This window comes from Phacochoerus africanus, chromosome 6 (genome assembly GCF_016906955.1).
Source record: "Phacochoerus africanus isolate WHEZ1 chromosome 6, ROS_Pafr_v1, whole genome shotgun sequence".
Classification (NCBI taxonomy): domain Eukaryota; kingdom Metazoa; phylum Chordata; class Mammalia; order Artiodactyla; family Suidae; genus Phacochoerus; species Phacochoerus africanus.
In genome coordinates this window covers 109,331,295-109,356,666 of record NC_062549.1, presented here as the reverse complement: position 1 = coordinate 109,356,666, position 25,372 = coordinate 109,331,295, and the positions used below count along the sequence as shown (strand labels likewise).

Genomic DNA, 25,372 nt, shown 5'->3' with positions numbered 1-25,372 from the left:
TTTCTTGTGACAAATACAGGGTGGACCCTTGACTGCCCATTGATCTATGTTTTGTGATAGATGATGAAGTTACAAGTCCCAACCAATTTACAGCTAAAAGACAAGTTCTGGGAAGCTTATAAGTTATGTATTTAAAATACAGAGATACAGAGAAACTGGCAGGCACATTATCCTTGAATAAAGCACATGCAGAAAGGGGAGGAAAAAAATCACAAAGTTTCATCAGAAATATTTATCATTCATACACGAGCTAGTGGGAAAAACTTCACCTCTAGTTCTTTTCAATACTCTAAAATGACCAATTAAATATATAATCCCAAACCTTAAAGGAGATGAAACCTTAAAGGTTTATATAACAAGTAGGCGAAGAAACCTAAGATAATCCAGGGTCCAGTGGAATGTCAACTCATCTCTATTCTACCAGAGCTTAATGCAAACATCAAAGGCTTTGATCCAACTGCCTTAACAGAGCACCAACACACACATACACACACCTAATTCTGCCTTCTCTTAAACAGAGGAGCATTGAGCTTGGGTGGTATATTATTGCAATAATATCCTCCCCTTTTGTATGCCTCCCTGTCTCCACTTGGCTAATTTCCCTACCATCCTAACTCAAGGCTTGGTCATTTGACTTGCTTTGGCCAATGGAACAATAGTAAATATGATTTAGGCAGAGACTTTAAAATTAATTGCCTACTGGAGCTCTACTGCTTTCTAGTGACAATGTGACCAAATCTTGTGAACTAGCCAGTTTCTCATGAAAAAGAGACCTAAGCTAGCCCAGCTTGACGCCATGATAAACCAGCCACCCCAACCCAACCCACTAGCTAACTGTAGACACAAGCTATTCCAGCCCAAATCAACCAAGACCAGTCTAGACCATAAAAAACCAACTAGTTGAATACAACGTAAATGACTAAACTTTAGAATTATGGGCTAAAAAAATATCTGTTGTGTAATCAACTAAGTTTTGGAGTTGGTTTGTTTTGCAGCCTGAGTTGTGATTTATGCTGTGACAACCTGGTCCCAGGGCCATGTGCCCACAAGAGTGGATATGCCCCTCACCTGCTTTAGTCATTTATGATAGATATGCAAGCTCCCACAAGTATTTTAATAGGAGACCCTTATCTTGAAGTCTTGGAGGCTGCACTTCTAAAAGAAAGGTAACCTTGGTGATAAATCTGACATCCACTAGTATCATTGTTTCCTCGAAGGGGAGGGCTAGAAATTGGTCCTGTGTCCTTGTTGACTTATGAGGGTCAACCATGCCCAGGAAAATCCTCTGTATGTGGACTGCAGTGTGTTGTATGTGGGAATTGGTGTTTCTGGAGGAGGACTAAGAGAAGCATGCAGATAAGACACAAAGACACAAACCCTCTCTTTCCAAAAATAGCGGGAGGGGAAAGTGACCTTGAGAGGGAGAAGCTGACAATTGGCTCCCACAGGTCATTTCAAGAAAAGAACCTCAGAGAACTCAGATGAATTGTTGTGCTTCTAGTTTATTCAACAGAAAAGAGATTAACTCACTGCGGCCTGGGGCCTGCTTTGCCCAAGAAAGATTTATGAAGGGCTGTGCAGAGGCAGCTTCTGTCAGGGAAGCCAGAAGAAAAGACCAGGGCTTTCCCCAGCTTCTGCCACCCACGGAGCTCAGGATCCGGGATGCACAGCAGACTTCTCTGGGTTTTCACTGTTTAGAGGACTCATTGGAAGGGTTATAAAGTTGTCAGAGGGATGATTCCATTAACAGGAACAAAGAGGTGTCAAAAGCAAGAGGACTGTGTCTGGGGGAGATGAAAGGACCAGAGGGCAGCATCTAGTTTTCAGCTTCTGTCTGACGATGGAAGTAACACACCAGGGCGTCAGTGTCAACCTCAGAGGTCAAATTCTCCTCTTAGACTCAGTCTGACCTCTTCCCAGAGAGGAGAGTCATCTTCTCAGGGGCTACAGCCTGGCGTCTTGGGGGCGTGATCCTGTCCACAGTCTGAATAGGCACAGGAGGCACAGACATGTCACCAGGGGTCACAGACGGATGCCCCACAGGGGTCATGGTCTTCTCTCCAGGACTCTCAGTCTTCCCTTCTGAAGCGACAGTGAGCTTCCCAAAGGACAGCGTTGGCCTTGTAGGGGTCACAAGCCCACCTCCAGGGGTCACGGTCATATTGTCAGACCTCCTATGGGTCTCAGTGGCCACAGCCTCTCCTCCTAGGGGCAAAATCCCCAAATCAGTAGTCAAATCCTTGGTCACAGCCAGGCTTTCAGGGCAAGTTCTTGAAGAATTCACAGTGGTTGAGAGCCCAAATCCCAGTGAAGGAGTTGAGCTAACCTCTAGAGAAAATCAGGAGAAAAGGATAAGATTCCCACCTCTTCCTTCCCATCCTATCACTTCCTGGAGGACTAGACCCGCTCCAGGGCTGAAGGGCCTGCTCCCAAAGCAGAATTGGAGGGTTTCCCTATGCACCCACGTGAGGACATATGTAAAACCCCACCGCAGAGCAGCCCTGCTCCATCACCTCATCATATTAACATGATCCCAGGCACCCACAGGCCCTCAGTGACTCCTCTGCACGTCAGCTGAGTGACCGCGAGGAGAAGTCCGCTGGTCCTCCAGGCCCCACCTTCACTTGGACCTTTGCATCTTCAGCAAGACCTTGCCCTCAAGGCCCGTTCCTTACTTGGTGAATCCTCGAGGAGAACCCTTTGTGTCCCCCATTGTGGGGGGTGCCAGGAACAAGGCTGAGGGCAAGGAGGCTGCTCTAGGGCATGTTGTAAAGAACTGCGTTGGAGTCCCCTTTCCACCTCTGACCAGCTGTATTGTCTTTCCAAGCCCTAGTTTTCTCGCAGAATGAAGACTGTCAATCATCTCCAAGAATATTTTAACTCTGGCATGCTGGGTTCCATCTCCTAACTGCCAGGGCAGTCTCTGCTATCAAAGACATATCAAAAAGAAAACTAGGAGTTCCTGTCACGGCGCAGTGGAAACCAATCTGGCTAGGATCCATGAGGATGCAGGTTTGATCCCTGGCCTCACCCAGTGGGTTAAGGATCCAGCATTGCTGTGAGCTGTGGTGTAGGTTGCAGATGTGGCTTGGATCCTATGTCGCTGTGGCTGTGGTGTAGCGGGGCTATTTGCCCCCTAGCCTGGAAACATCCATATGCCACAGGTGCAGCCCTAAAAAGACAGAAAAAAAGAAAAAAGAAAAGAAAACTAATTTCCTTTTCTGGCTCTTGTCCCATGAAAGCAGGAAAAAGAAACAGAGAAATAAACTAACATATATTGAGCCAGCATATTTTTATTCCATAACTCATTTTGTTTGCATAATAACATGGTAAGTATAAGGATTATCCCCATTTCTTAGATGGGAAAACAAAGCTCAGAGAAATCTAGTGGAGCATGCGTCCAAACCAAGATTAGAAAGCAGGCCGGTCTGGCCTCAAAGCACATCCTCTTCCTTCAGTATCATGTTCCCTCACCAAAGCCTTTAGATCTAATAGAAGGGACCCAGCCAGTGTCTGGTGATGCAACTTCCAGCCCCAGCTTCCAGGTCAGAGCTACTCACCAGCCTTCAGCAAGAGATCATTCAGCATGTAGACAAGGGGGAAAGGGCCAGTGCCACAGAAAGTGCCCCTGACATCATCCAGGTCCAAAGTCCACACCATGGCTCCCCCAAAATGCTCCTTCTTTATGAAAAACGCCTGCAAAGCAGGAGTCAGTCAAAGTGCTGTCCTGGGCATCCTCCAGACTGGGTACAGTGGTAAAATCGGATGGACTCTCAGAAGGCAATATGGCAGGACAGTTAGGAATACAGCCTGGATTTGAATCGAGCCTCAACTGCTTATTAGCTATGGCATCTTAAAAGAGTTACAGAAACCCTAATATGTCTGTTACCTGGGGATGGAACTAAGAATGTCTACACTTATCAAGTCTCTTAGGTGATTCCAAGAGAAGGCAGGTAGGGAACCACTAGAACAAGTCATTCTGTTCTAACTTACTATAAAAACCTGCCAGATTCACCTTCATAGGTCCCTGCTAAACTGGGGAGAGTAGCTGGTCACAATTAGAGCCTAAAGGCTTCAAACTCATAGGTCACAGACTTGTTCAGAAACCTGATTTTGCCTGAAAATGCACACGGGATAAAGCCAAACACCTTCACCGGCCTTCAAGTCCCTCCATAAACTCACCTGCATTTTACCGCCCTCTCTCACACTTTGCCCAAAATTCTTGTCTTATCCTAAATTCTTCTTGAACATGCTTTGAATGCGTTTTCTGTACACACTGAGCCTTTCCGCATGTCATCATCTCCTCCCGCTGCTCACCTCCCTCAGGAAGCCCTCCCTGACTTCCACACTCCCGCCACACAGCAGTGATATTCATGGCCTACTTAGCATGATCGACCTCACATGGGTATTTACCTGGTTGGAACTGAACAGATACAAACAGAAAAGAAGAGACTGCTGCCAAAAAATCTGTGTACTGAGAAAAGATACTTCTCCTCTCAAAATCAAGATTCCCTGCCTTCAAAATAAGAGGGTTGGGCCAGATGGGACTGGGAAACTCCAGTTATTCAGATCTGCCTGACACTCACCTGATGTGGTCATCCTCCCCGTTGCACCCTCCACCCAACACACACACACACACACACGCGCGCGCACACACACATTTGTACAGAGCCCATAATCCAGAAGGAAACCCTGTGCTGGAACAAGACAGGACCCAGGTCTCACCTTGTAACTGAAGCTGATGTCATCATCATAGCCGACCCACTCCTTCCCCCGGTAGGCGTATGGCACATACTGATGATCAATCCAGCGCTTCTTCGCTCTCTGGACAAAGGAGCAAACCTGCCAGGTGGATCAGAACAGAGGAGGGTTCTGCACGTGCCATGGAGAGAAGCACCAGCAGAAGCACCAGCAGAAGCACCACTGTTCCTGGTCCAGGAGTAAAAAATCCAAGAATCCCTCACCGGGGAGTGAGAAGAAGGGAGACCAGAGAGGGGGTGGAAAGGCACTCACAAAGGCCCCCATCTCTAGATTGGATAAGTTCCTACTATTGCACACTCCTGACTCTAATGTCCTGATGCATAAACAGGGAGGGGACCAAGGAGTGAGGAGACACCTTTAAGAAAGAAACCAGCGTTTGTTACATAATGTCAATACCAAATACTACAGTAACAAATCTGACCTTGGACTAAGCCTGCATCTTTTTTCAAAGTGTTTACATGAACAAGTCTCTCCTCTGTTCATTAAAACCAACATAAACCACACCACCTAGGTTGTTATCAAACTAACTTTTGAATCCGTAATAAATTTTGAAAGTCTGGAAGGCAGGGAGAACCAGATTCTTACAATCAAGGACGCACTGAGTGTGGACTGTGCGCCCAGCACTGTGCTGGAGACCACATGCTGCCAAGACAGAGATGAGTTCATGTTGGGCTGCAGAAGTTAACATGTAAGTTGGGGTGGTTTTTTTTGTTTTGTTTTGGTTGGTTGGTTGGTTGGTTTGTTAAAGGCTCAGTCTTTCAAAATCTCTTTGACCCAGAGTGTCCTTCAGGAACACTATTTCAGAGTTCCCTTGTGGCACAGCAGGTTAAGGAGCCAGCCTTGTCACTGCAGTGGCTTGAGTCGCCACTATGGCATAAGTAGGATCCCTGACCCTAAAACCTCCCTATGCCGAAGGTAGGGCTGAAAAAAAAACAAAAACAAACAAACAAAAAGCAAAAAAAAAAAAAGCAAACCATTACTTCAGCTTTGTTATCACTCCTAACTAACCACACTTCATCAGATTAGCAGGAAAACAGCTCCAGGAGCCAGCGCAGGGCAGAGACTGGAGAGACACGGCCACCTCCACGACTGCAAAGACTGTCCCTCTGCGCCCCTACACACCTGGTGTCGGTGGACCTGCTCTCCGCTACCTGGGAGGTCCTTCCCAGCTTGTCATTCCTGGCCAGCAGGATTCAACCTGTGCTTCCGAGTTCTGCTCAAAATCCACCTGCTCCATAAGACCCTTCCAGGTCCCACAGCCACGGACGCGGTGCCTCTTACTGTTTTCCCTTCTGTTTCACGTTCCTGTGGCTCCAAGCCTTTCCTCACTCAATACCAAGCTTCGCTGAGATGGGAATTAAGGGGGTGGAACTGGTGTAGAGGAGGAAGAATCTGTGATGGAGGATGTTTTGGAATTGCTTCAAAATAAAATAATAATAATAATAATAATCTAGTATCAGAGGGAGTCAGTCCAGGAGCAGAGAAGAAACCAGCATGGCCATGAGCGGTCAACAACTGAAGCTGGGTGAAGGCTAAGCGGGAGCCAGGGAGAGTGAGAGGAGGTTATCTTATCCTTTTACTTTTACAAATGTTTAAAGTTACATATATTGCAAATAATAATTATGTTTATTTAGGCTGTATAGTAAGTCAGGATTGACTTAAATATCATTTAATATTCTCCAGGGGTTGAAATATCTATCCCCCTCCATTCAGACTCCACCCAGCCCCTCATCCCTTACAAAGGACTGAAATAACTTCCCCTGAAGAAAAAGAGCCTACCCCAGAGAGTGGACCTCCCTCGGCTCAGCAAACCACCTCCTGTCCCTTGTCCTCGCCTTTGGCCCTTGTCCTTGCTCTGGCCTGGGCTAGGGTGAGGAAGGCCTAATAGACAGAGGTCCCATTCCTGTCACCTCATAATAAGCCAGGAAGCCAGCTTGCTTGGTGTACTTCCCTGGAGATGCTGGTCCCACAGCTTCTGCCCCCAGCTCATTCTTAGAGGCTTTGAGGAGGCGAAAAGTCCGTCCATATGTGGGAAAACCCATAAGGAGCTTCTCCGGGGGCGCCCCAAGCTTTCGCCAGTAATTCATGGTGTACGCCTGCAGGTGGGAACAAACCCTTCTTGTTACCAGGAGCCAACGGTCTGACCCAGGCAGATTTCTGGGCTGTCTGAGAACTTTCCTTTTCTTACCGAAGATTTGGGGTCATCAGACAGAGAGAACAGGGGGCTGTTGTGTCCCGTGACCTTCTCCCAGCTTCCATGTAAGTCATAAGACAAGACATTGATGAAATCCAGGAGTCTGCAGGGCGCAGGAAGAGGACATATGATGACTGTGCTAGCTAGATTTGCAAGTCAGATCAGCCCAGCACTAACTAGCCAACTAGCTGCCCACTGAGCAACGAACTCCTTGGCCATTTCTGCCTGAGGGAATGCCCGAGCCGTGCCTCCACATGGGAGCAGGACGCACAGCTGGTTAGAGACAGCGGTGCCTTAGGATCCCAAGGGAGGGGCAGTACAGAGCAGAAAATAAATGCACTCAGGCCAGATCCAAGTGCAGCAGAGGCCTGCATAAACCGCCAGGCATAAGGGCTCTCTGACCTACAGTGTAAGGGAGATTGAGGAACCATGGAAACCCATCTTCCAGAAAGCTTTCCTTTTTTTTTTTTTTTTTTTCTTTTTACAGCACCCACAGCATATGGAAATTTCCAGGCTAGGGGTTGAATCAAGCCGCAGCTGCTGGCCTACACCACGGCAACAGCAATGCCATCCTAGCTGCATCTGCGCCACCTATGCCACAGCTCATGGCAACACTGGATCCTTAACCCACTGAATGCAGCCAGGGATCAAACCCAAATCCTCAGGGACACTATGTTGGGTCTTTAACCTGCTGAGCCACAGCAGGAACTCCAGAAAGCTTTCCTAATGATAAAGTGTGACCGAGTCTTACCAGCTTATAGGTGTAGAGGTTTACACAGATTATCTGGACTAAATACCATCATTGTCTCCATTTTAAAAATGAAGAAATTGGAGTTACCGTCATGGCTCAGTGGAAACAAATCTGACTAGCATCTATGAGGATGTGGGTTTGATCCCTGGCCTTGCTCAGTGGGTTAAGGATCCGGCATTGCCATGAGCAATGGTGTAGGTCACAGACGCAGCTTGGATCCTGAGTTGCTGTGGCTGTGGTGTAGGCTGGCAGCTACAGCTCCGATTCGACCCCTAGCCTGGGAACTTCCATATGCCGCAGGTGCGGCCCTAAAAAGACAACAAAAAAAGAAGAAGAAGAAGAAGAAACTGAAACTCAGACAGCTGTCTAATTTGTCTAAGGTGACCAGCTCTGGGAAGGTGGATTCACTCAACCCTGCCTGGTTATAAGGCAACACTGGCAAACTCTGCCCGACTGGGTCTCTCACCGTTCCTGCCGCATTGAAACCACCCCTGAGTGTAATCCCCTCAGTGAAACACCCCATCACCTCTTGTGCTCTGCATCTGCCCCAGTTTTCCCATCTGTAAATACTTGATTCTTGACTTTTGAGAAAATGAGTCTAGAGCTGGCATGTCCAGACAGAGTTTGTGCTCTCTTTGGCTCTGTAACATTTGCATGAAAATCTGTGCCCTGAAAACTGAGCATGGCTGGGCCTTCCTACTGTTGTTTCCATGGCAGTAGTTGGTTATTCACCTGCTCTCTGATGCCAGCCATCCAGCACCCAGGGTGTGTCTACAGGGAACTCTGGGATGGCAGAGGGCAAGCCCATGGATTCTCTCCTTGAGACCCAGCAACAGGCTGTTCAGATCTCTACCCAAGAGGCTGCTGTGGGGCCACCTGCAGCTTCATCACCTCCCTCTGGGCTTCTAAAGAAAGCCTGTATAATGGGATAAGCCTTGTCCCCACCTGATCAGCCCAGCTCCCAAACCTGCACTTCCGCAGGGGGCGACCTCAGAAAGCTCAGGGCGTTGCTTGGGCACCTCTGGCTCCGAGCTTGACATGCCTCCTTCCTCCCAACGTTTACGGCACCAAGGCAGCCCCCACTCACCTTCCCAGAAGGCGCACATCATAGGCTTTTTGGATGACATGCGGGTCCGCAGAGACAGCAGCAGAGAGCAGCAGCCTCGGACGCATGGTGAGCTGTGCCTCCCTCCTGAAGGCAAGCAGGAGCTCCTGCGGAGAGAGAGGCAGACACAGAGATCCAGACAAAACAGAGTTGGGAAAAGAAAGAATCGTTCAGAAAACCTTTATTTAAGGAGATTTAAGGAGCCCCTGAGCCAGGAGAGTCAGACACAGGTCCTGCCCACAGGCTGGTGAGAAAGGCAGGCGTGAGCCAACATGCTAAGTCACTGCATAGACAGCTGGCAGGCCGGCTCAGAGCACAGGGCTCAGACCACTCGCCCAAGGGAGCCCAGAGCGCTGCACAGAGATGCATTGCTCAGGCTGGAGGGCTGGAGCAAGACCCCAACGTGACAGCAAAAAAGAGCCACCCCAGGGAGCCTGCTCAGCAGTTCCACGTCCAAACCTGCAGGCGGATGGCAGCAGAGGCCCTTCTGTTACTGCTTTCCTACCCTCGCCCTGGGCCTTAGGCCCCTCCTCGGCCACAGGCCCAGATGTGGTAGGATCATGTCTGGATTCAGGAGCTGCCAGGCTGGCCTTACTTCAAGTAAGAAGAGAAAGTTCCAGCGGTCACGCCTGGGGCTGCCTCTGAGCCCAGGGTACAGGAAGAAGAGGTCCAGCCCGTCGAAGCCATGTGTCCTCAGGAGGCCTATGGCAGACCTGATGAACTTTTCCCGGTTGGTGAAGGTGGACAGCATCGTGGTGAACCTGCAGGGAGGCCAGAGGTGAGCCCAGGAATGCCTCCTGCAGAGCCACGGCCTCCCACGAGGCCCCTTGGTCCACCGTGGAGGGCACAGAGGATAGGATTGGGGATCCGAAGGCAGGTCTTTGAAACCTTCAACCCAGCCTAAATGCCCCTCTCTGCAGTGGGATTTTAAGACCGAGATTTCAAGGGGGGAAAAAAAAAAAAAACGGATTCACAAACAACCACCAGCCCCTGCCCCATGGAAACTGGCACACAGCCTGGGTGGAGAGACAGGGTTCAGGCAGCCTTGCCTCTGGAAACACAGTCTGCCACCAGCCAGCCACTGCCCCGCTGCTGTCTCCTCATGGGTAACTGCTCAGTCTTGGCACCCTGTCTTGGCACTGACTTTTCCTGCCTACCTGGATGGAGGGGAAGGAACACGAGCCGAGGGCCAGCCTTTCCAGAAAGATCCCTCATCCAGTAGGCTCCTAACTTGGCACAGGAGGCCAGTGATCAACTGAGGGTTCCCGACCCTGCTCTTTTGTTCATTGGGTGTTTGTTTTCTAGGCTTTCTAGTGTTTTCTCTTCCATAGAGAAGACACAATTGCAAAGCTTCTAACTTACTGGAGTTGAATTTTAAACAATCCAGGGCTAGTCTTGCATGCAATGATTAGAAAATTAACCAGATGCAGACTTAGGCAGAACTGAGGCCATTATCCAGCTGCCACCTCCTAGAGCGGTGATCTCTGGGGGAAACCAGGGGAGTCATGGCAAGTTCCTAACCTCTCCCTTTTGCATTTTGTCTACAAATTTCAAAACAAACAATCTCTTTGTCAGCCTCTCCTGAGTAATCCTGATAACACGTTAAAGCCCACGACCAGGTCTGGACGCAGCAAATGATCCAGTGGTGGAAGTAGGGGGGTGAGGCCTGGGATCAGGTAGAGCCAGCCTGTCCCCAGCGCCCCACACCCCCGCATTGCTCCCAGGTCCTGGGCTGGGCTCCTCCTCACACCCCAGGGACTCCAGGCATCCCTGTCCTGCGGCTCCCTCCTCTGAGGCCAGAAGGAAGCATGGCTCTAGCCTGGGCCTCAGCCATGAAATGGGGGGAGATGTTTCTTCAGTGGCGTGAAGGCCGTGTGTCACCTCCTGGTGCCTGGCAGAGCGTGTAAAACGGAGGGGAGCCCCAGGTACCGGCCACGTGTTCTGCGCCGGGGCGCTCCGCTCAACATCGCTTTACGTTACCTCTTTCCTGCCATCCTCTGCAGCTGACACCGCGGGCTCCCTTTATAAAGCAAGGAAACCCAGGCCCTTTGCGGTGTGGGGTTTATTCTTGTCCCAAACAAGTCTCCTCCCCTCTCTCAAATAAACCCCCGCCTTTTAGGAAGGGTTGAGGGAACTCCTGTGAGCTTCCCACTTTGTCCCTCATCTCCTGAGCCCCTCTTTCACCCCCTGCTAGACGTGCGCTGCCTCCCCTCGCTCACCAGGGAGGAGAGGTCGGGGGGCCGTGGGCTCCAGGGGGGGTCAGGACTTGGAGGGGGCGGGCTCCCTGCGCCCCGATGGCTCTCCCACCCCTGTCCTCGCCTCTGGCCTGCTCCCCCTCCCATCACATCACCCCCACCCCAGAGAGAGGTGGTGACAGCGCCGGCTCACCTGGATGTGCCAAAGTTCCACCCTCCGATGGATAGCAGTGTTTTCAGCTTCCCGTTCCTGTGACGCAGGACAGAGTCAGAATCACTCATTTGGGGACCAGGGACAAGTGGAGCCTGGTAGGAAGGGGAGTAAAAGGGGAGGCAGGTGGAGGAACCAAGGGAAGAGCCTGAGGGAGAAAGGAGCAGAGCCACGCCCAGGAAGGGGAGGAAGGAAAAGAGGGCCAACAACCAGCCCACACGATCATCACAACCCAGGGACCCCAGACCATCAGCAAACTCCCCCATCCTTACAATGCGCCCACAAAAAAGGAAAAGAAAAAGCAGCCTGAAACGTTTTCTCTCTCACTTTCTCAGTCAACAAACATTTATTGAGCAACTCCTCTGTGCTCCCGACAGATACAGCAGTGACCAGATGCACAAGCTCCCTGCTCTCCTCTCCAGGGCTTGTCATCTGGGGACGTGGATCTCCCCACCCTTCCACAGCCATCCATGCAGTGACAGATGCCCCTTGGACAGGAGGGAGCCCAGGAGTGCGGGGCAGAGGGGCATCCAGCAGCTCTTACTGAGCTCAGCACTGTGCTGACCAGGTGCTGGTCTACGGAGGGCGCTCTGCCCCTTCCCCGAGGGACTCACAGCTCAGGGGATGCAGGCGACAAATGGTAACAGAAACACTCGCATTTGAGGAGCATCCGTGATGTGTGCCCCCCTCTGAAGCACCGGAGCAGCATGCAAACATGACTCGTCACCACTGGGCTGGAGGGGTGACGTGGGTGACACCAGAGAGAAGAGAGGGGAGGGCGTTCCAAGCAGGGGCGACAGCGAGCCCAAGGGTGAGGAGGCAGGAGGAGCTCAGACTGCCTATCACAGGGAGCTCTCAAGGCAGGGACACTCTGAGCCCCCTGCTCGGGAGGCTGGGGCACAGCAATCAGGGTAAAGGTGACAACTAACAGAAGATAAGCCTTCATTCTCTTCCATCTGTTAAAAACAAAACTAGAGCCAAACAAGCAACAACAAAAAAACATATCCATAGTGAGCACACCTCTCCTTGAGCTGGTTGAACTCTGGGTAGAAGATGCTCTCATCCCGGGCATCCTTGGCCACAATCTGACTGTCGTTCATTGAGGCGAAGGCGAAGACCAGGTGGGTGCAGAGAAAGGGGTCCAGGTCCCGGGGCAGGATTGAAGCAGGGCCTGGCCGACTGAATGCCCAGTTGGCAAAATAACACACCAGCTTGTGGGCAGCACCTGGCAGGGGAGAGCAGGCATTTGCTGGCAGAGACCAAGGTGAGGATGGGGCTCAGAGCAGCATGTCACAGCCCAAGAGGCCAGGCCACTGTAACCCCCATACACGCCCCCCCCCGCCCCCGCCAAGCTACACGGAGTCCTGTCCCTCCCCCATAGCTGGGGCCCCCAGGGCGGGTAGCAAGAATTTCGCCTTGTGAAACCCTGGTCAGACTGGATCCTCAAGTCAGGATCGTGGCCCAGAGTGACCCAAAGAGCAGGTGACAGACAGTCCTCTGCTGAACTGCCTCAGATCAGTGATCCCCAACATGGGAGCCCGGGCCAATGGGCTGCAGGGGACACTGCACATGGAGCACTTCTCAGCTGGAGACTCCCTGGCTCTGGCGGGGATGACCGGTTCCTTACCATTGTGGTGTTTCAGCACAAGAACCAGCCCTGCAGAGACAAAGAAGGAAGCACAGGGAGATCCCCTCACACACCAGGAGTGACAGCCCAGCACAGCCTGCGGCTCTGGGTGCACCTACCAACCAGGGCCCGCGGCCAGAAGTGTGTAGACACAGAACGGACACACACACACCCTCCACCTGTCTCCTCTTCTCCACGTTGGGCAAGTGAAGCCAGATCTATCTAAGCTCCTTTCCACTCTAATAAACACCCCGGGTATACACACACATGCTTTGCACAGGGACAACCATGGCTTTTAGGAGTCCCAGCAAAAGCTCTAGGCTACTGGTTCTCAAGCCCAGCCGCAAATTTTAAGGTAATGATATCCTCCCCGCAGAGACTCTGATGGAAGGGCGAAGCCAGGGCTAAAGTATTTAATGTGCAACCAGGGTTGAAAACCACTGCTCTGATCATTCCTCCCTGGGCCCCCAGCCTTTCACCATGACCTGCCCCACCTCTACTAACCCAGGCCCCGGAGTTCCCAGAGATTCTGGGCACCAGAGAGATAACAAGTTGATGAAGCCTTATACCACTGGACCCAGTGACACTGGGGGGCTGGGACCCACCACACTCACCGACCCACAGCAACAGCTTCCCCATCGCCATGGTCTGAGCACTGCAAGGTTGGGGCAGGAGCCCCTTTATATGAGCTTCCCCAGGTACAAGCCTGGGACAGCACGGGGACTGCCCAGCTACACACACACAAAACCAGGGACACTGATTAATGGGCGGCTGCCCCAGAGTCACAGTGACCCCAGCACCTCCTGTCTGCCAGCCAGGAGAGCCAGAGCTCGGATCCAGCAGAGCAACAGCTCCCTCTGGCTCTGGCACAGAGTGGGAGGCCACCACGGCCACAGAGCGGGCAGGACGGTGCTCAGCCCCTCTTCCTGGGTCTCAGCCCCACAGAGACTGAGCATGAGGAAGAAACAGGGAAGGGCAGCAGTAATTCTCTTGTTAGAAGCTTAATGGTTAGGAAAGCAGTGCCATGTAAAGTCAAAAGCCCCAGCTCTGGACTCAGGCAGGCCAGAGTCTGAATCTCAGTGACACCAATTAGACGTTTTATAATCTTGGGACAGTTACTTAGCTCTTTGAGCTTCAGCTTACACACTTATAGAGATAACACTTGTGCTTACCTCATAGGGTTTCAGAGGAATTAAAGAGAAAATATATGAAGATTTGTTGGTTCAGTGCTTTGCATGTAACAAGGGCTCGGTGAATGGTAGTGGTTCTCAACCTCAAGGGCTGACAGACAGGTGATGTAAAAGCGTGAGGGGGACCGAATAAAATAGCTCACTCTCCACTTTACTGGAAGCATAACAGTTCAAGGTCAGTGATACACAGCAACTAACATGAAGCTGCTTGGTCAGGAGACAGCAGACAGGGGTATGGACCAGTAGCTACTTGTTTTTGCCTTGCAGGGAAATAGAGCCACTGTTTTTGGAGGATTTCACTGAAACTTGGAAAAGCCCAACAGAACATCACTCCCAACAGACTGTGTCTCCATTTGCTCATCCCTCTGTACCTTCCATTATGTATCAGTGAGTATCCACTGAGCAGAGGCCAGGCCCTGATGGGCACACTAGATACAGGTGATCAAGACACAGTTTCTGCTCATGGAGCTTCCCATTTAGTGAACAGATTGATCACGTCCCCCAGGCCAGCGTGTATCTCTGTCTTAGAGAACCCATGTTGCTCTCTTGCATCTCTTAGATGAATGCAGTGGGAAACTCATGAGCTTTTTGCCTTGAGATACAATTCCTGCTCTGCACTATCAGTGGAGCCCCCTCAGTCCCACCTGCTTGCTCAATGCCCCCTTCCATTCCTTGGGTTAATAGTCACCTGAAGTAGGAGATGATTAAGGCCTCCAGAGAGCAATGCTGGATCGGGTTTGGCAACAACATGCACCACGGGTTCGATTACCCCTGGTGTGGTTTCTAACTCTAGTGACCGAGCTCTTACTCGTTTCTCAATCCCTAGCCTGTGGGCCCTGATTCTTGTTTTTTGGGTCTCTGCTTTGATTTCTCTTCCTGGTTTATAAACTGCAGCCACCACAGTTGGTTCCCAGGGCCTGGGTCCTCACTCATTCTTGCCAGGCTCCAGGGGCCTTACTGCCTGTCTTTTAAGACCTCACTGACATGAATGCCAGCCTCTCTCTGCTCCTGAGCTTCCCCTCACCCCACCTCCTGCCTCACCCCCCGAGTCAACATCACTGAGATTTCCCACGAGGTTTCTGCCCTTCCACCCAGACTCCTGCCAAGGGCACTAGTGATTAATTCTGGACCCATCACAGAGCCAAATTTGCCTGCCAACTGAACCTCTTCCTTCTGCATCCGGTCAGTGTTCCGGGCTCCCAATGTGCCACGGTGGGCGAGGCTGGATCTCAGACCTAACTCTTCCTTACCTTCAAAGTGACTGATGATGCTGAGAAGAATGGCAAGATACAACAATGGAAGCCCAGGAGTAAACCCCTCGTCATTCTGGGATGATTGTGCCAAAGAGTTGACAACTATGACCCTGTGTGTAGCAGATGATGGATAGTAAAACGCGGAGTGAGGGTCATGTGGAAAATCAGTGTCGCTCTGTTCCCTCTCAATCCTCCTCCTTGAGTTCTTGCTGTCAAAAAGACAACCACTGCTTTTTTTTTTTTTTTTTTACACACCCACCCGGATACTTAGAAAACACTCCTCCGAGGGCTTAGCCTGTTCTCACGAAGTGAGAAAAGACACGTACAAATGAATTTAGTTGGCTTGCTGAAGAAATTCCCACAGCAGCACAACCTCTCCCATAAGTGACAACACTCAACTGATGAAGGCAAGATCACAGACTTGAAGGGCTTTGGGTTTAACGAAGATTTTGAACAAAGTTTTCAAGATTCTTATGGGAGTGAATTTTGACTTGAACAAAAGCAACTGGTTGAATAACATAAGACCAAAAGAGTGCTGACTACACGGGAGTTCCCGTTGTGGCTCAGCAGTAATGAACCCGACTAGTATCCTTGAGAGTTTGATCCCTGGTCCACTCAGTGGGTTAAGGATCTGGTATTGCTGTGAGCTGCAGCATAGACTGCGACTCAGCTTGGATCTGGCATTGCTCTGGCTGTGGTGTAGGCCAGCAGCTGCAGCTCTGATTCAACCCCTAGCCTGGGAACCTACATATGCTGTAGGTATGGCCCTAAAAAGCAAATAAAATAAAACAAAGAGGATAAACTGGAGCAGGGTTTCACAACATTTAATACAAATGATGATTTTTGATTGTGCAGTAGGATTTGTCTTAATTTTAATATTTATGCATTTATTTTAATGTGTATTAGAAAATATATATTATCTAAAGAGTCCATGATTTCATGGATATTTTTTAAGTTTAAAAATTGAGGTAATTCAAAAAAGAATATTTTAGCAAGGTAGCCAAGGTGGTAGGATTTATTCAAATTTCCTTAGAAGTCATTTTGAGGACATCACAATCCTAAGCACATCCGATGACCCAGCGACTCCACTTTCAGAAGTTTGCCATGCCGATAGGTCTGCCCAAGTGCACAAAGAAAGTATGTTCATTGAGGCTTATTTTAACAGCGAGAAAACAAACAAAACAAAAGGGAAGTCCTCACTGACCAACGGACCATTATTTGGAGACAGATAAATGTGTTCTTGCACATCCATATGATGGCCTCTTTCTTCGCCTTTTAAGCCCCCGCCTCTCAAATGAGCAATAATTTGCTCCCACAGACAGTTGGCAATGTCTCTGGACATTTTTGGTTGTTACAATGCAGGCAGCAGTGCTACCGGTACCTAGTAAGTAGAAGCCAGGGATGCTGCTAAACCTCCTACAGCGCACAAGAGAGCCCCCACAACGAAGAATTATCCAGAATTGATAACTGATATTGCCAAGGGTCATAAACCCCAGTTAGAGCAGATTTGCTTTTGATGCTATTCTTGTTTTTGTTCTTTCAATTTCATCACAAACCTGAGATCATGTATCTACTTACCCCTTACTACCTAAACGTTAAAAGGAAACAACTGGGAGTTTGCACAGTGGCTCAGCAGAAATCGGACTAGCACCCACGAGGAGACAGATTTGATCCCTGGCCTCGCTCAGTGGGTTAAGGATCTGGTGTTGCTGTGAGCTGTAGTATAGATTATAGACATGGCTTGGATCTGGCATTGCTGCGGCTGTGGTGTAGGCTGGCGGCTACAGCTCCGATTCGACCCCTAGCCTGGGAATCTCCATATGTCCCAGGTGCAGCCCTAAAAAGACAAAAAAAAAAAAAAAAAAAGTAAACGACTGTTTCATTGATTGCAAAGTGAGCTCTTTTAGAGGAGATACAAGATTGATTGATCACTGTAGCCCCAGAAGCAAGAATTAAGTGGTCTGCTTTTGGAATGAATGAGCTAAGAAAAAGTACAGCCAAGGAGCACACTTCTGGCTTAGAAACCGGCAACTGGCCTTGTGTCCACTTATAGAAATAGGGACTGTAACAGATCTATTTTGCACTATTTGTCTTATCTTCCCATTTCCCTCCTGTTACTTTATATGAGGGCACAAATGATGGCTAATCACTTACATTTAAGGTGAACGTATGAACGAATGGACATTGTCCCATGACGATAAATAGCTGGTGGAACTCTGAGCTTCTCTCATGCTATGGACATGAAATTTCACCTGCATTATGGACAAGAGAGGACACCAGGGGGCAAACAGGAAGGACTGTAACAGCTCTTTCCAGTTGTCCTCTACCTCCCCATCCTTCCCCCACCCCGCTCTCTGCCCCTGGAAGTTAGTCTGCTTGGACAACATCCAATAGCTCCTGGGCCCTGCCTGACAGAAGAGTAGAGGGAGAGAGCAGAGTGAGATCAGGGTTTACTCTGCAGTCGTCACATCAAGATGACTACGTCCCCCCATCAAGGCTCACTGCTCCTCTCCAGGAAGATGGCTCTGCATGACCATCTCATCTTCCAGTTCCAGGTAACCTCTCCCTGTAACAGCTCCCCTGTTTCTGGCCCTACGTTCCTGCAGTAGCCCTGTGGTTCCCCATACCACGCCCAAAACTTTTGGTCTCTTTGTAAATAAACCCTCCTCGAATTGTCTTAATTTGAGTATACCATCTGTTTTCCTTAGGACCCTGACTGATAGACCATATAATCTTGGATCATGTAGTTTGATTTTTATGAGTCTATCTATAACATTAAAATAATAATAATTATCTTTCACATGAATGGGAGAGATATTTGCAAGTCTGACATGGGTTTAAATGTCAAAATATACAGAGTTCGTACATCTCAATATCAAAAAACGAACAACCCAGGGAGTTCCCATCATGGCTCAGTGGTTAACGAATCAGACTAGGAACCATGAGGTTGTGGGTTCAATCCCTGGCCTTGCTCAGTGGGTTATGGATCCAGTGTTAACATGAGCTGTGGTGTAGGTCGCAGACGAGGCTCGCTTCTGGCATTGCTGTGGCTCTGGTGTAGGCCGGCGACTACAGCTCCAATTAGACCCCTAGCCTGGGAACCTCCATATGCCACAGGTGTGGCCCCAGAAAAGACAAAAAAAAAAAAACCAAAAAAAAACCAATTTGAAAATGGGCAGAAGTCCTGAATAGACATTTTTCCAAAGACGATACACAGGTAGCCAATAGGCATGTAAAAAGATGTTCGACATCACTAATCATCAAAGAAATGCAAATCAAAACCACACCATCACCTCACACCTGTCAGAGTGACTACCATCAAAAAGACAGTAATAAAAAAGGTTGACAAGGATATGGAGAAAAGGGAACCCATGTACACTGTTGGTGGGAATGTAAATTAGTGTGGTCACCATGAAAAAACAGTACGGAGGTTCCTCACAAAATTAAAAATAGAACGACCGCATGATCCAGCAATTCCACTCTTGGGTGTACCCCAATGTTTATAGCAGCATTATTTACAACAGCCAAGATATAGAAGCAGTCTAAGTGTCCATCAACAGATGTGGGCAGTCTAGTGGTTAGAACTTGGTGCTTTTGCCACTGCAGCCCGGGTTCAATCCCTGGTCTAGGAACTGAGGTCCCACATCAGGCACTGCACACGGTGGCCAAAAACAAACAAACAAACAAACAAAAACTCCAGATGAATGGATTAAAAAAAGATGTGGAATATATATATAATAGGTATACACATATTCTCAGCCATAAGAAGCATGAAATATCATCTACAACAACATGTATGGACCTAGACGGTATTACACTTAGTGAAGTAAGGCAGACAAATACAGGGAAATACTGTGTATTTTCACTTATATGTGGAATCTAAAAAAAAGAAAAAAGAATAGAACAAAAATAGTCATAATTACCTTTCTGTGTGTCCAGATGATTAAAAGTATCACTTTGCATAAAGTGTTTAAAGGATAAATACTCAAAACTATAATGCACTATTAACTATTTGCATCTGCTACATGCAGCAGAAAACTCAACTAGAAGCAATCTGACCAAAATGAAAACTTATTAACTCACATCAGAAGAAATCCCCAGAGGTGGCTTAATCAGCACTGCTTCACTCAGGTGTTTAGCACCATCATCCAAGATCCAAGTTCTTGATATGTTTCTTCTCTAGCCTAAAGGATCTGGCCACCTGTACCTGCACAAAATCAAAGTCCTGTTAGCAAAGATGAAAGAAGCAGGGAGAATAGTTATTAGACAACCAACTGCACCTGCTACACTATTATTAAAATATACAGTAACAAGCAGCCGTCCAGCTTCTCTGGTGGCACATCAGAGTGGACGGGTCCCCAGAAAGACTCTTGGGGAAGGAGGGTGGAGTCAGCGGAGCAGGATCAGAACAAGAAATCAAATACCCTTCATAGATGCCAATGAAGAGAGGTTGTTATTCCCAAGGGCAGTGATGACCTCGCAGAAAGATTCTCATAACTTTGACAACAGCTTCTACTTTACTTCCAGCCTCACAGAACATGCAGGATTTTCCCCACTGAGCAAGACAGTAATGGTGGAGTTGCAAACAACAGAAACCACCTATTGCTAAACCAAACAAGAAAACGAATTTAAGAATCAATTATAGAATCAGTCTTTTCTAAATTGAGGTATAGTTGATTTACAATATTATATTAGTTTCATTCAATATTTTTATAGACTACACTCCATTTAAAGTTATAATAAAAACAGTCTATATTTCCCTGTGCTGTAACTTCGTTGCTCATTTATTTTATACATAGTAGTTTGTGTTAATCCCATACATACTCCATCTCACCCCTCCTTCCCTTCCTTCTCTCCACTGATAACCATTAGTTTGTTCTTTATATTTACGAGTCTTTTTCTGCTTTGTAATATACATTCATTTTATTTTTTTAGATTCCACATACAAATGATAACACAGAGTATTTCTCTGACTTATTTCACTAAGCGTAATGCTCTCTAGGTCCATACACATTGCTACAAATGGCAGAATTTCATTTTACGGCTGAGTAATATTGCATTGCATGTATGTATACCACATCTTCTTTATGCACTCATCTGTTGATGGACACTTTGTGTCCATATCCTGGCTATTATAAATAATGCTGCCATGAATATTGGGGTGCAAATATCTTTTCAAATTAGTGGGGGGGGTTGTTTGTTTTCTTCAGCTATGAACCCAGGAGTGGAATTGCTGGATCATATGGTAGTTCTATGTTTATTTTATTGAGAAACCTGCATAGTTTTCCATAGTGGACGTACCAATTCAGAATCCTGCCAACAGTGTACAAGCATTCCCTTTTGTTCCACATTCCCATCAATATTTTCTACTTGTAGACTTTTTGTTGATAGCCATTCTGACAAGTGTGAGTTTTAATTATGATTTTGATTTGCATTTCTTTTTTTTTTTTTTGTCTTTTTGCTATTTCTTTGGGCTGCTCCCACGACATGTGGAGGTTCCCAGGCTAGGGGTCTAATCGGAGCTGTAGCCACCGGCCTACACCACAGCCACAGCAACGCAGGATCCAAGCCGCGTCTGCAACCTACACCACAGCTCACGGCAACACCGGATCGTTAACCCACTGAGCAAGGGCAGGGACCGAACCCGCAACCTCATGGTTCCCAGTCAGATTCGTTAACCACTGCGCCACGACGGGAACTCCTGATTTGCATTTCTCTGATGACTAGTGGTGCTGAGCAATTTTTCATGTGCCCCTTGGCTATCTGTATATCTTCTTCGGAAAAATGTCTATTCAAGTCTTCTGCTCACTCTTTTATTGGGTCCTTTGTAATAGTGAACTATGAGAAAGAGAAATTAAGGAAATAATCCCATTTACAATCACATCAAGAAGAATAAAATACCTAGGAATAAAATTAACTAAGGAAGTGAAAGACATATATTCTGAAAACTACAAAATATTGATGAAGGAATTTGGTAATGATACAAAGATATGGAAAGATATCCCATGTTCTTGGATTAGAAGAATTAATATTGTTAAATTGTCTATACTACCCAAAGCAAATTTAATGTAATACCTAACAAAATACCCATGACATTTTTTACAGGACTAGAAAAAACCTAAAATTTACATGGAACCACAAATGACTCTAAATTGCCAAAGCAATCAAGAAAAGAGAACTAGGCTGGAGGAATCATGCTACCAGACTTCAGACTATACTACAAAGCTTTTTAGAGTAATGAAAACAGTATGGTATTGGCACAAAAACAGACACACCAACCAATGAAACAGGATAGAGAGCCCAGAAATAAACCCATGCACTTATGGTCAATTAACCTCCAACAAAGGAGGCAAGAATATACAGTGGAGAACAGTCTCCTCAACAACTGGTGCTGGGAAAACTGGACAGCTACACGTAAAAGAATGAGACCCAGGAGTTCCCATCATGGCTCAGTGGTTAACCAATCCAACCAGGAACCATGAGGCTGCAGGTTCGATCCCTGGCCTCGCTCAGTGGGTTAAGGATCCGGCGCTGCCATGAGCGGTGGTGTAGTTTGCAGACGCAGCTTGGATCTGGTGTTGCTGTGGCTCTGGCGAAGGCCAGCAGCTACAGCTCCGATTAGACCCCTAGCCTGGGAACCTCCATAGGCTGTGGGTGTGACCCTCAAAAAGACAGAAGACAAAAAATAATAATAAATAAAATAAAGGAAACCAGCAGCAAAATGAAAAGACAACCTACTGAATGGGAGAAAATATTTGCAAATGATGTGACCAATAAGGGGTTAATTTCCAAAATTTATAAACAACTCATACAACTCAGTTTCAAGAATCAGTCTTAAAACACAGGCAGGATCCAAGAAAGACTATAAAGGACACTGCCTGGGTCCTGTCACTGGAAGTCTGATTAGGAAGTTCCCTGTTGGGACTGGTGATGGTGCTGCTGCCTCTGGGCTGTTAGTCATCATTGCCAGATACCCATTCTTTGAATCTTTGCAGCATTCCCTCCAGATTTAACTCCTGGGTGGGAGTAGCCAAATGGCCAAGGCTAATCTAGTGGCTCAGATCAAATTAAAAAAAAAGAACAAAACAAAACAAAACAAAAAACCAGTCCCCTTTAAGCTTCCATAGTCTTCCCTCCAAAGCACAGCAATGGAATCCATTTCAAAAAGCACATGGAACATGTTACTTCTGAGTTACGTGTTACTTTTGAGATCCTTACTGAGGCTCACAGCATCCACCATGCAGCTGTCACTAGTCTCATCTCCTTTTAATAGTAGCTGCAGTGTCCTCCTTGTCCAGGAAGCTCAAAGCTCCTTCCACAGCAGCACTTCCACACAGCAACTTCCATCTGGAATGCCTCCCTAGCCCCAAACATCAGCCAACCCACATTCAATCCTGAGGGCTCCATTCAAATGTCACTTCACCACTGCTTCATGACTGGTTATGATCCCTCTGTTTTCTACCAATCTATTTCTTTTGGCTAGCACTGAAACACTAATTTCATCCTCCCTCTCTCTCTCTTGACTAGGCTGCTGAAGCCTGGGCTGCCATCTTGCTCACTAGCACAAACCACAATGCCTGAAAGCTTCTGACACACCACAGCTGCTCATTCTTCAATGACTGGTGACTTCCCTGCCTGGTTCCTGAACCTAGAATTCTCAATAGCTAATCGGAGCCAGTGCTTCACAAAATTTAACATGCAGGAGTCACTAGGGAAGTTGTGAAAATATAAACTCTGCCCTTCTAACAAGTTCCAGATGATGTCAATGCTGCTGGTCCATGGACCACGCTTTGAGGAGCAAGTCAACACCTTATAAAACCAACTGATAAACTAGACACAGAGGACAAACGCTTCCACTCATAAGAGGCACCTAGACTCGCCACATTCATAGAGTTGAAAGTAGAATGGAGGTTGTCAGCGCCTGGGAGAAGGGAGTTATTGCTTAACCGGCATGAAGTTTCAACTTGGGATAATGGAATGTGGAAATGATTACATTACAATGTGAGTATACTTAATGCCACTGAATTGTACACTTAAAATAGTTAAAATGGTAAGTTTAAATACTTTGTCATGTTTAAAAAAAAAAAGAAAAAGAAAAGAAAAGAAAGAGATAACTAAGGCTCAAGTTGGTCCTGCCATGAGGAATCTGCCAACAGGAGCCCAGGGATGGCGGGTGCCGAGGTCAGGTAGCATTAATATTAACTGCCAGGCAAGTTGATTTTGGGCAATGATCAGGGGCCTGTACTGATCAGCCAGTTTCTAACCTACTCAGAGGGTTTCTGTAAAAGACAAGTTGCTTGTTAAAAGATCTGGCAGAACTTGAAGCTGATTTAGCTTGTACATGTAAAAAACACTTTCTAATCCAAATAAGCTTCATTCCTTTCGACCGTGATCCCAGATGAGATTTATTATTGGAGTAAAAACTTTTAATTTGAAACTGAAGTTCCTATTGCTTATAACATGGTGCCTCCCAAAGTGAAATATACCAGAATCTGACACCCAGCACCACAGTGATAATGAAATGTCTTTATTCACTGAAGGAACTTTCAACAAGTAGCACTGGCTAGGCTGCCACTATAAAGTTAAAAGGATGGTGTTTAGGGGTTAAGCTCTTTATTTACTGATCTTTTGAATTTTGATGATTTATTATATTATATACTGAGGCAGCAGAACATTTACAAGACAAGGAGGGTTTCCAGAATAAGTAGAACTGCATTAAAACTTACCCAGATGATGAAAGATTTTAGGATCAATGATTATACCTTACGTGCCTCTATTACTTAAAATGAGTTAATGCTTCCTCTCTTGATCTTTATGTCTCCGTCACTCTCTGGATTGTACTAATCCTGTGACCCCGTGATGAAGAAGAAAAACTCCACAACTGCCCATTTTTTGATAGAGAACTCAATAAGAGACTGTTTTGGGTTTAAGATTGGTCTGCTTACTTTCCCAAAATCAAGCTATATAGAAAGCTGATGTTCTCGAAAATTTGAATTCCCTCACAACTCAAATTGTGAAACTAGACTAGAGCTTGCTTATCCTCTTTCCAAAAAAAAATCTGTTTCCTGCACGAGTGATTCTTAAGTTCAGTGTGACCTAGAGATATGCAGTTAAGAAACTTGCTATGAAGGGAGATCCAATAAGAATTCGCTCAGCTTCTTTCACGTATGCTGGCTTTCCTTAGATGTCCTAAAACTGCCCCGGAATACATAGAAACACTTGGTATATGCCTTACTGAAAGAAATGCTCATATATTCTGGAACAAATCTTTTTTTCCCATTCTTCTAGTTTGTAGCTAGAGTTGAGTCAAGCGACCACTGAAACACAAAAAAATATGAAAGCACATCGTTTGTGCTGTCCAAATACAACAAGAATCTGCCTTTTAAAAGTCAGAGCCCTTTTCTTTTAGGTCTGGATAAGGTAATCACTCTGTAGCTGAGTGACTGAAAAATAAACTGCAGGGACCCTCCCACCTATATCTTCCCAAGTTCCAGCCCTTTCTATCGTGCAGCCTAGAACAAACATGGCTAGAAGCCCAGAGCACTCAGAGCTTGGGGGATTTTGCTGCCAATAGTGCGATTGTGAATCAGCAGGAAATGCTCACGTAGCTGGTAATTAATGACCAGCCTCCTACTGTTCCGAGGGGCAGGAGACCCTGGAGAAGCAGCCTGATGTCTGGAGCCACCTGCAACTGCACTTGAGCCAACCTCAGCCTTTGGTGTTCTGAGCACCTGAAATCAGCAGGGGAACATCATGGGTCTGGTTAATGGATCTTAGAGTGAGAACAATGAAGATAGGGAAATGGGTCTACTCCCTGGTGCTCAGACATTGGAACGAGTGAAACTAAATGGAGAATACATGCTTGTACGACGTCAAACAAACCAAAAAAAAAAAAAAAAAGAGCCCATTTCCACCTGTCACAGGGAAGTCTGCTCACTCTACTAAAACTACTCTCAATCAAGGGTCTGTGAATAATCCTACATGTGACGCTACATTTCTGATTATTTGGAGGTCGTCTTCTATCTTGAACCAGCTTTTTTCTCACGACAAGAGAGATATTTCACCAAAATTGTGATGGTCATTCC

General features: G+C 47.3%; 1 protein-coding gene across 3 annotated transcripts; it reads right to left on the bottom strand.

Moving 5' to 3' along the window:
* Positions 1–1,486: 1,486 nt before the first annotated feature.
* On the bottom strand, positions 1,487–19,983 carry OVGP1 (oviductal glycoprotein 1). Of its 3 annotated transcripts, none has more exons than XM_047785030.1 (12): positions 19,712–19,983; positions 19,371–19,494; positions 12,845–12,874; positions 12,238–12,442; positions 11,200–11,256; positions 9,407–9,572; positions 8,794–8,918; positions 6,950–7,058; positions 6,672–6,857; positions 4,726–4,842; positions 3,561–3,696; positions 1,487–2,205 (listed from the first exon to the last, which is right to left on the bottom strand). In XM_047785030.1, exons 4-12 carry the CDS (start codon positions 12,315–12,317, stop codon positions 1,901–1,903), a joined length of 1,281 nt encoding a protein of 426 aa, XP_047640986.1. In that variant the 5' UTR covers positions 12,318–12,442; positions 12,845–12,874; positions 19,371–19,494; positions 19,712–19,983; the 3' UTR covers positions 1,487–1,900. The 3 variants fall into 3 exon arrangements, with proteins under 3 accessions (XP_047640986.1, XP_047640985.1, XP_047640987.1); XM_047785029.1 differs by having other exon boundaries at positions 1,487–2,328; positions 19,712–19,982; XM_047785031.1 differs by lacking the exons at positions 19,371–19,494; positions 19,712–19,983 and adding an exon at positions 15,285–15,495 and having other exon boundaries at positions 1,487–2,328.
* Between the last annotated feature and the right edge of the window lie 5,389 nt (positions 19,984–25,372).

Coding starts and splice junctions, on each gene's coding strand:
- OVGP1 (XM_047785029.1), bottom strand. CDS start 12,317: ATGAACGACAGTCAGATTGTGGCCAAGGATGCCCGGGATGAGAGCATC. Junction 7,059..8,793: donor GATGTGCGCCTTCTGGGAAG/GTGAGTGGGGGC, acceptor TGCGCCCTGCAG/ACTCCTGGATTTCATCAATG. Junction 2,329..3,560: donor TGATCTCTTGCTGAAGGCTG/GTGAGTAGCTCT, acceptor GATTTTCTCTAG/AGGTTAGCTCAACTCCTTCA.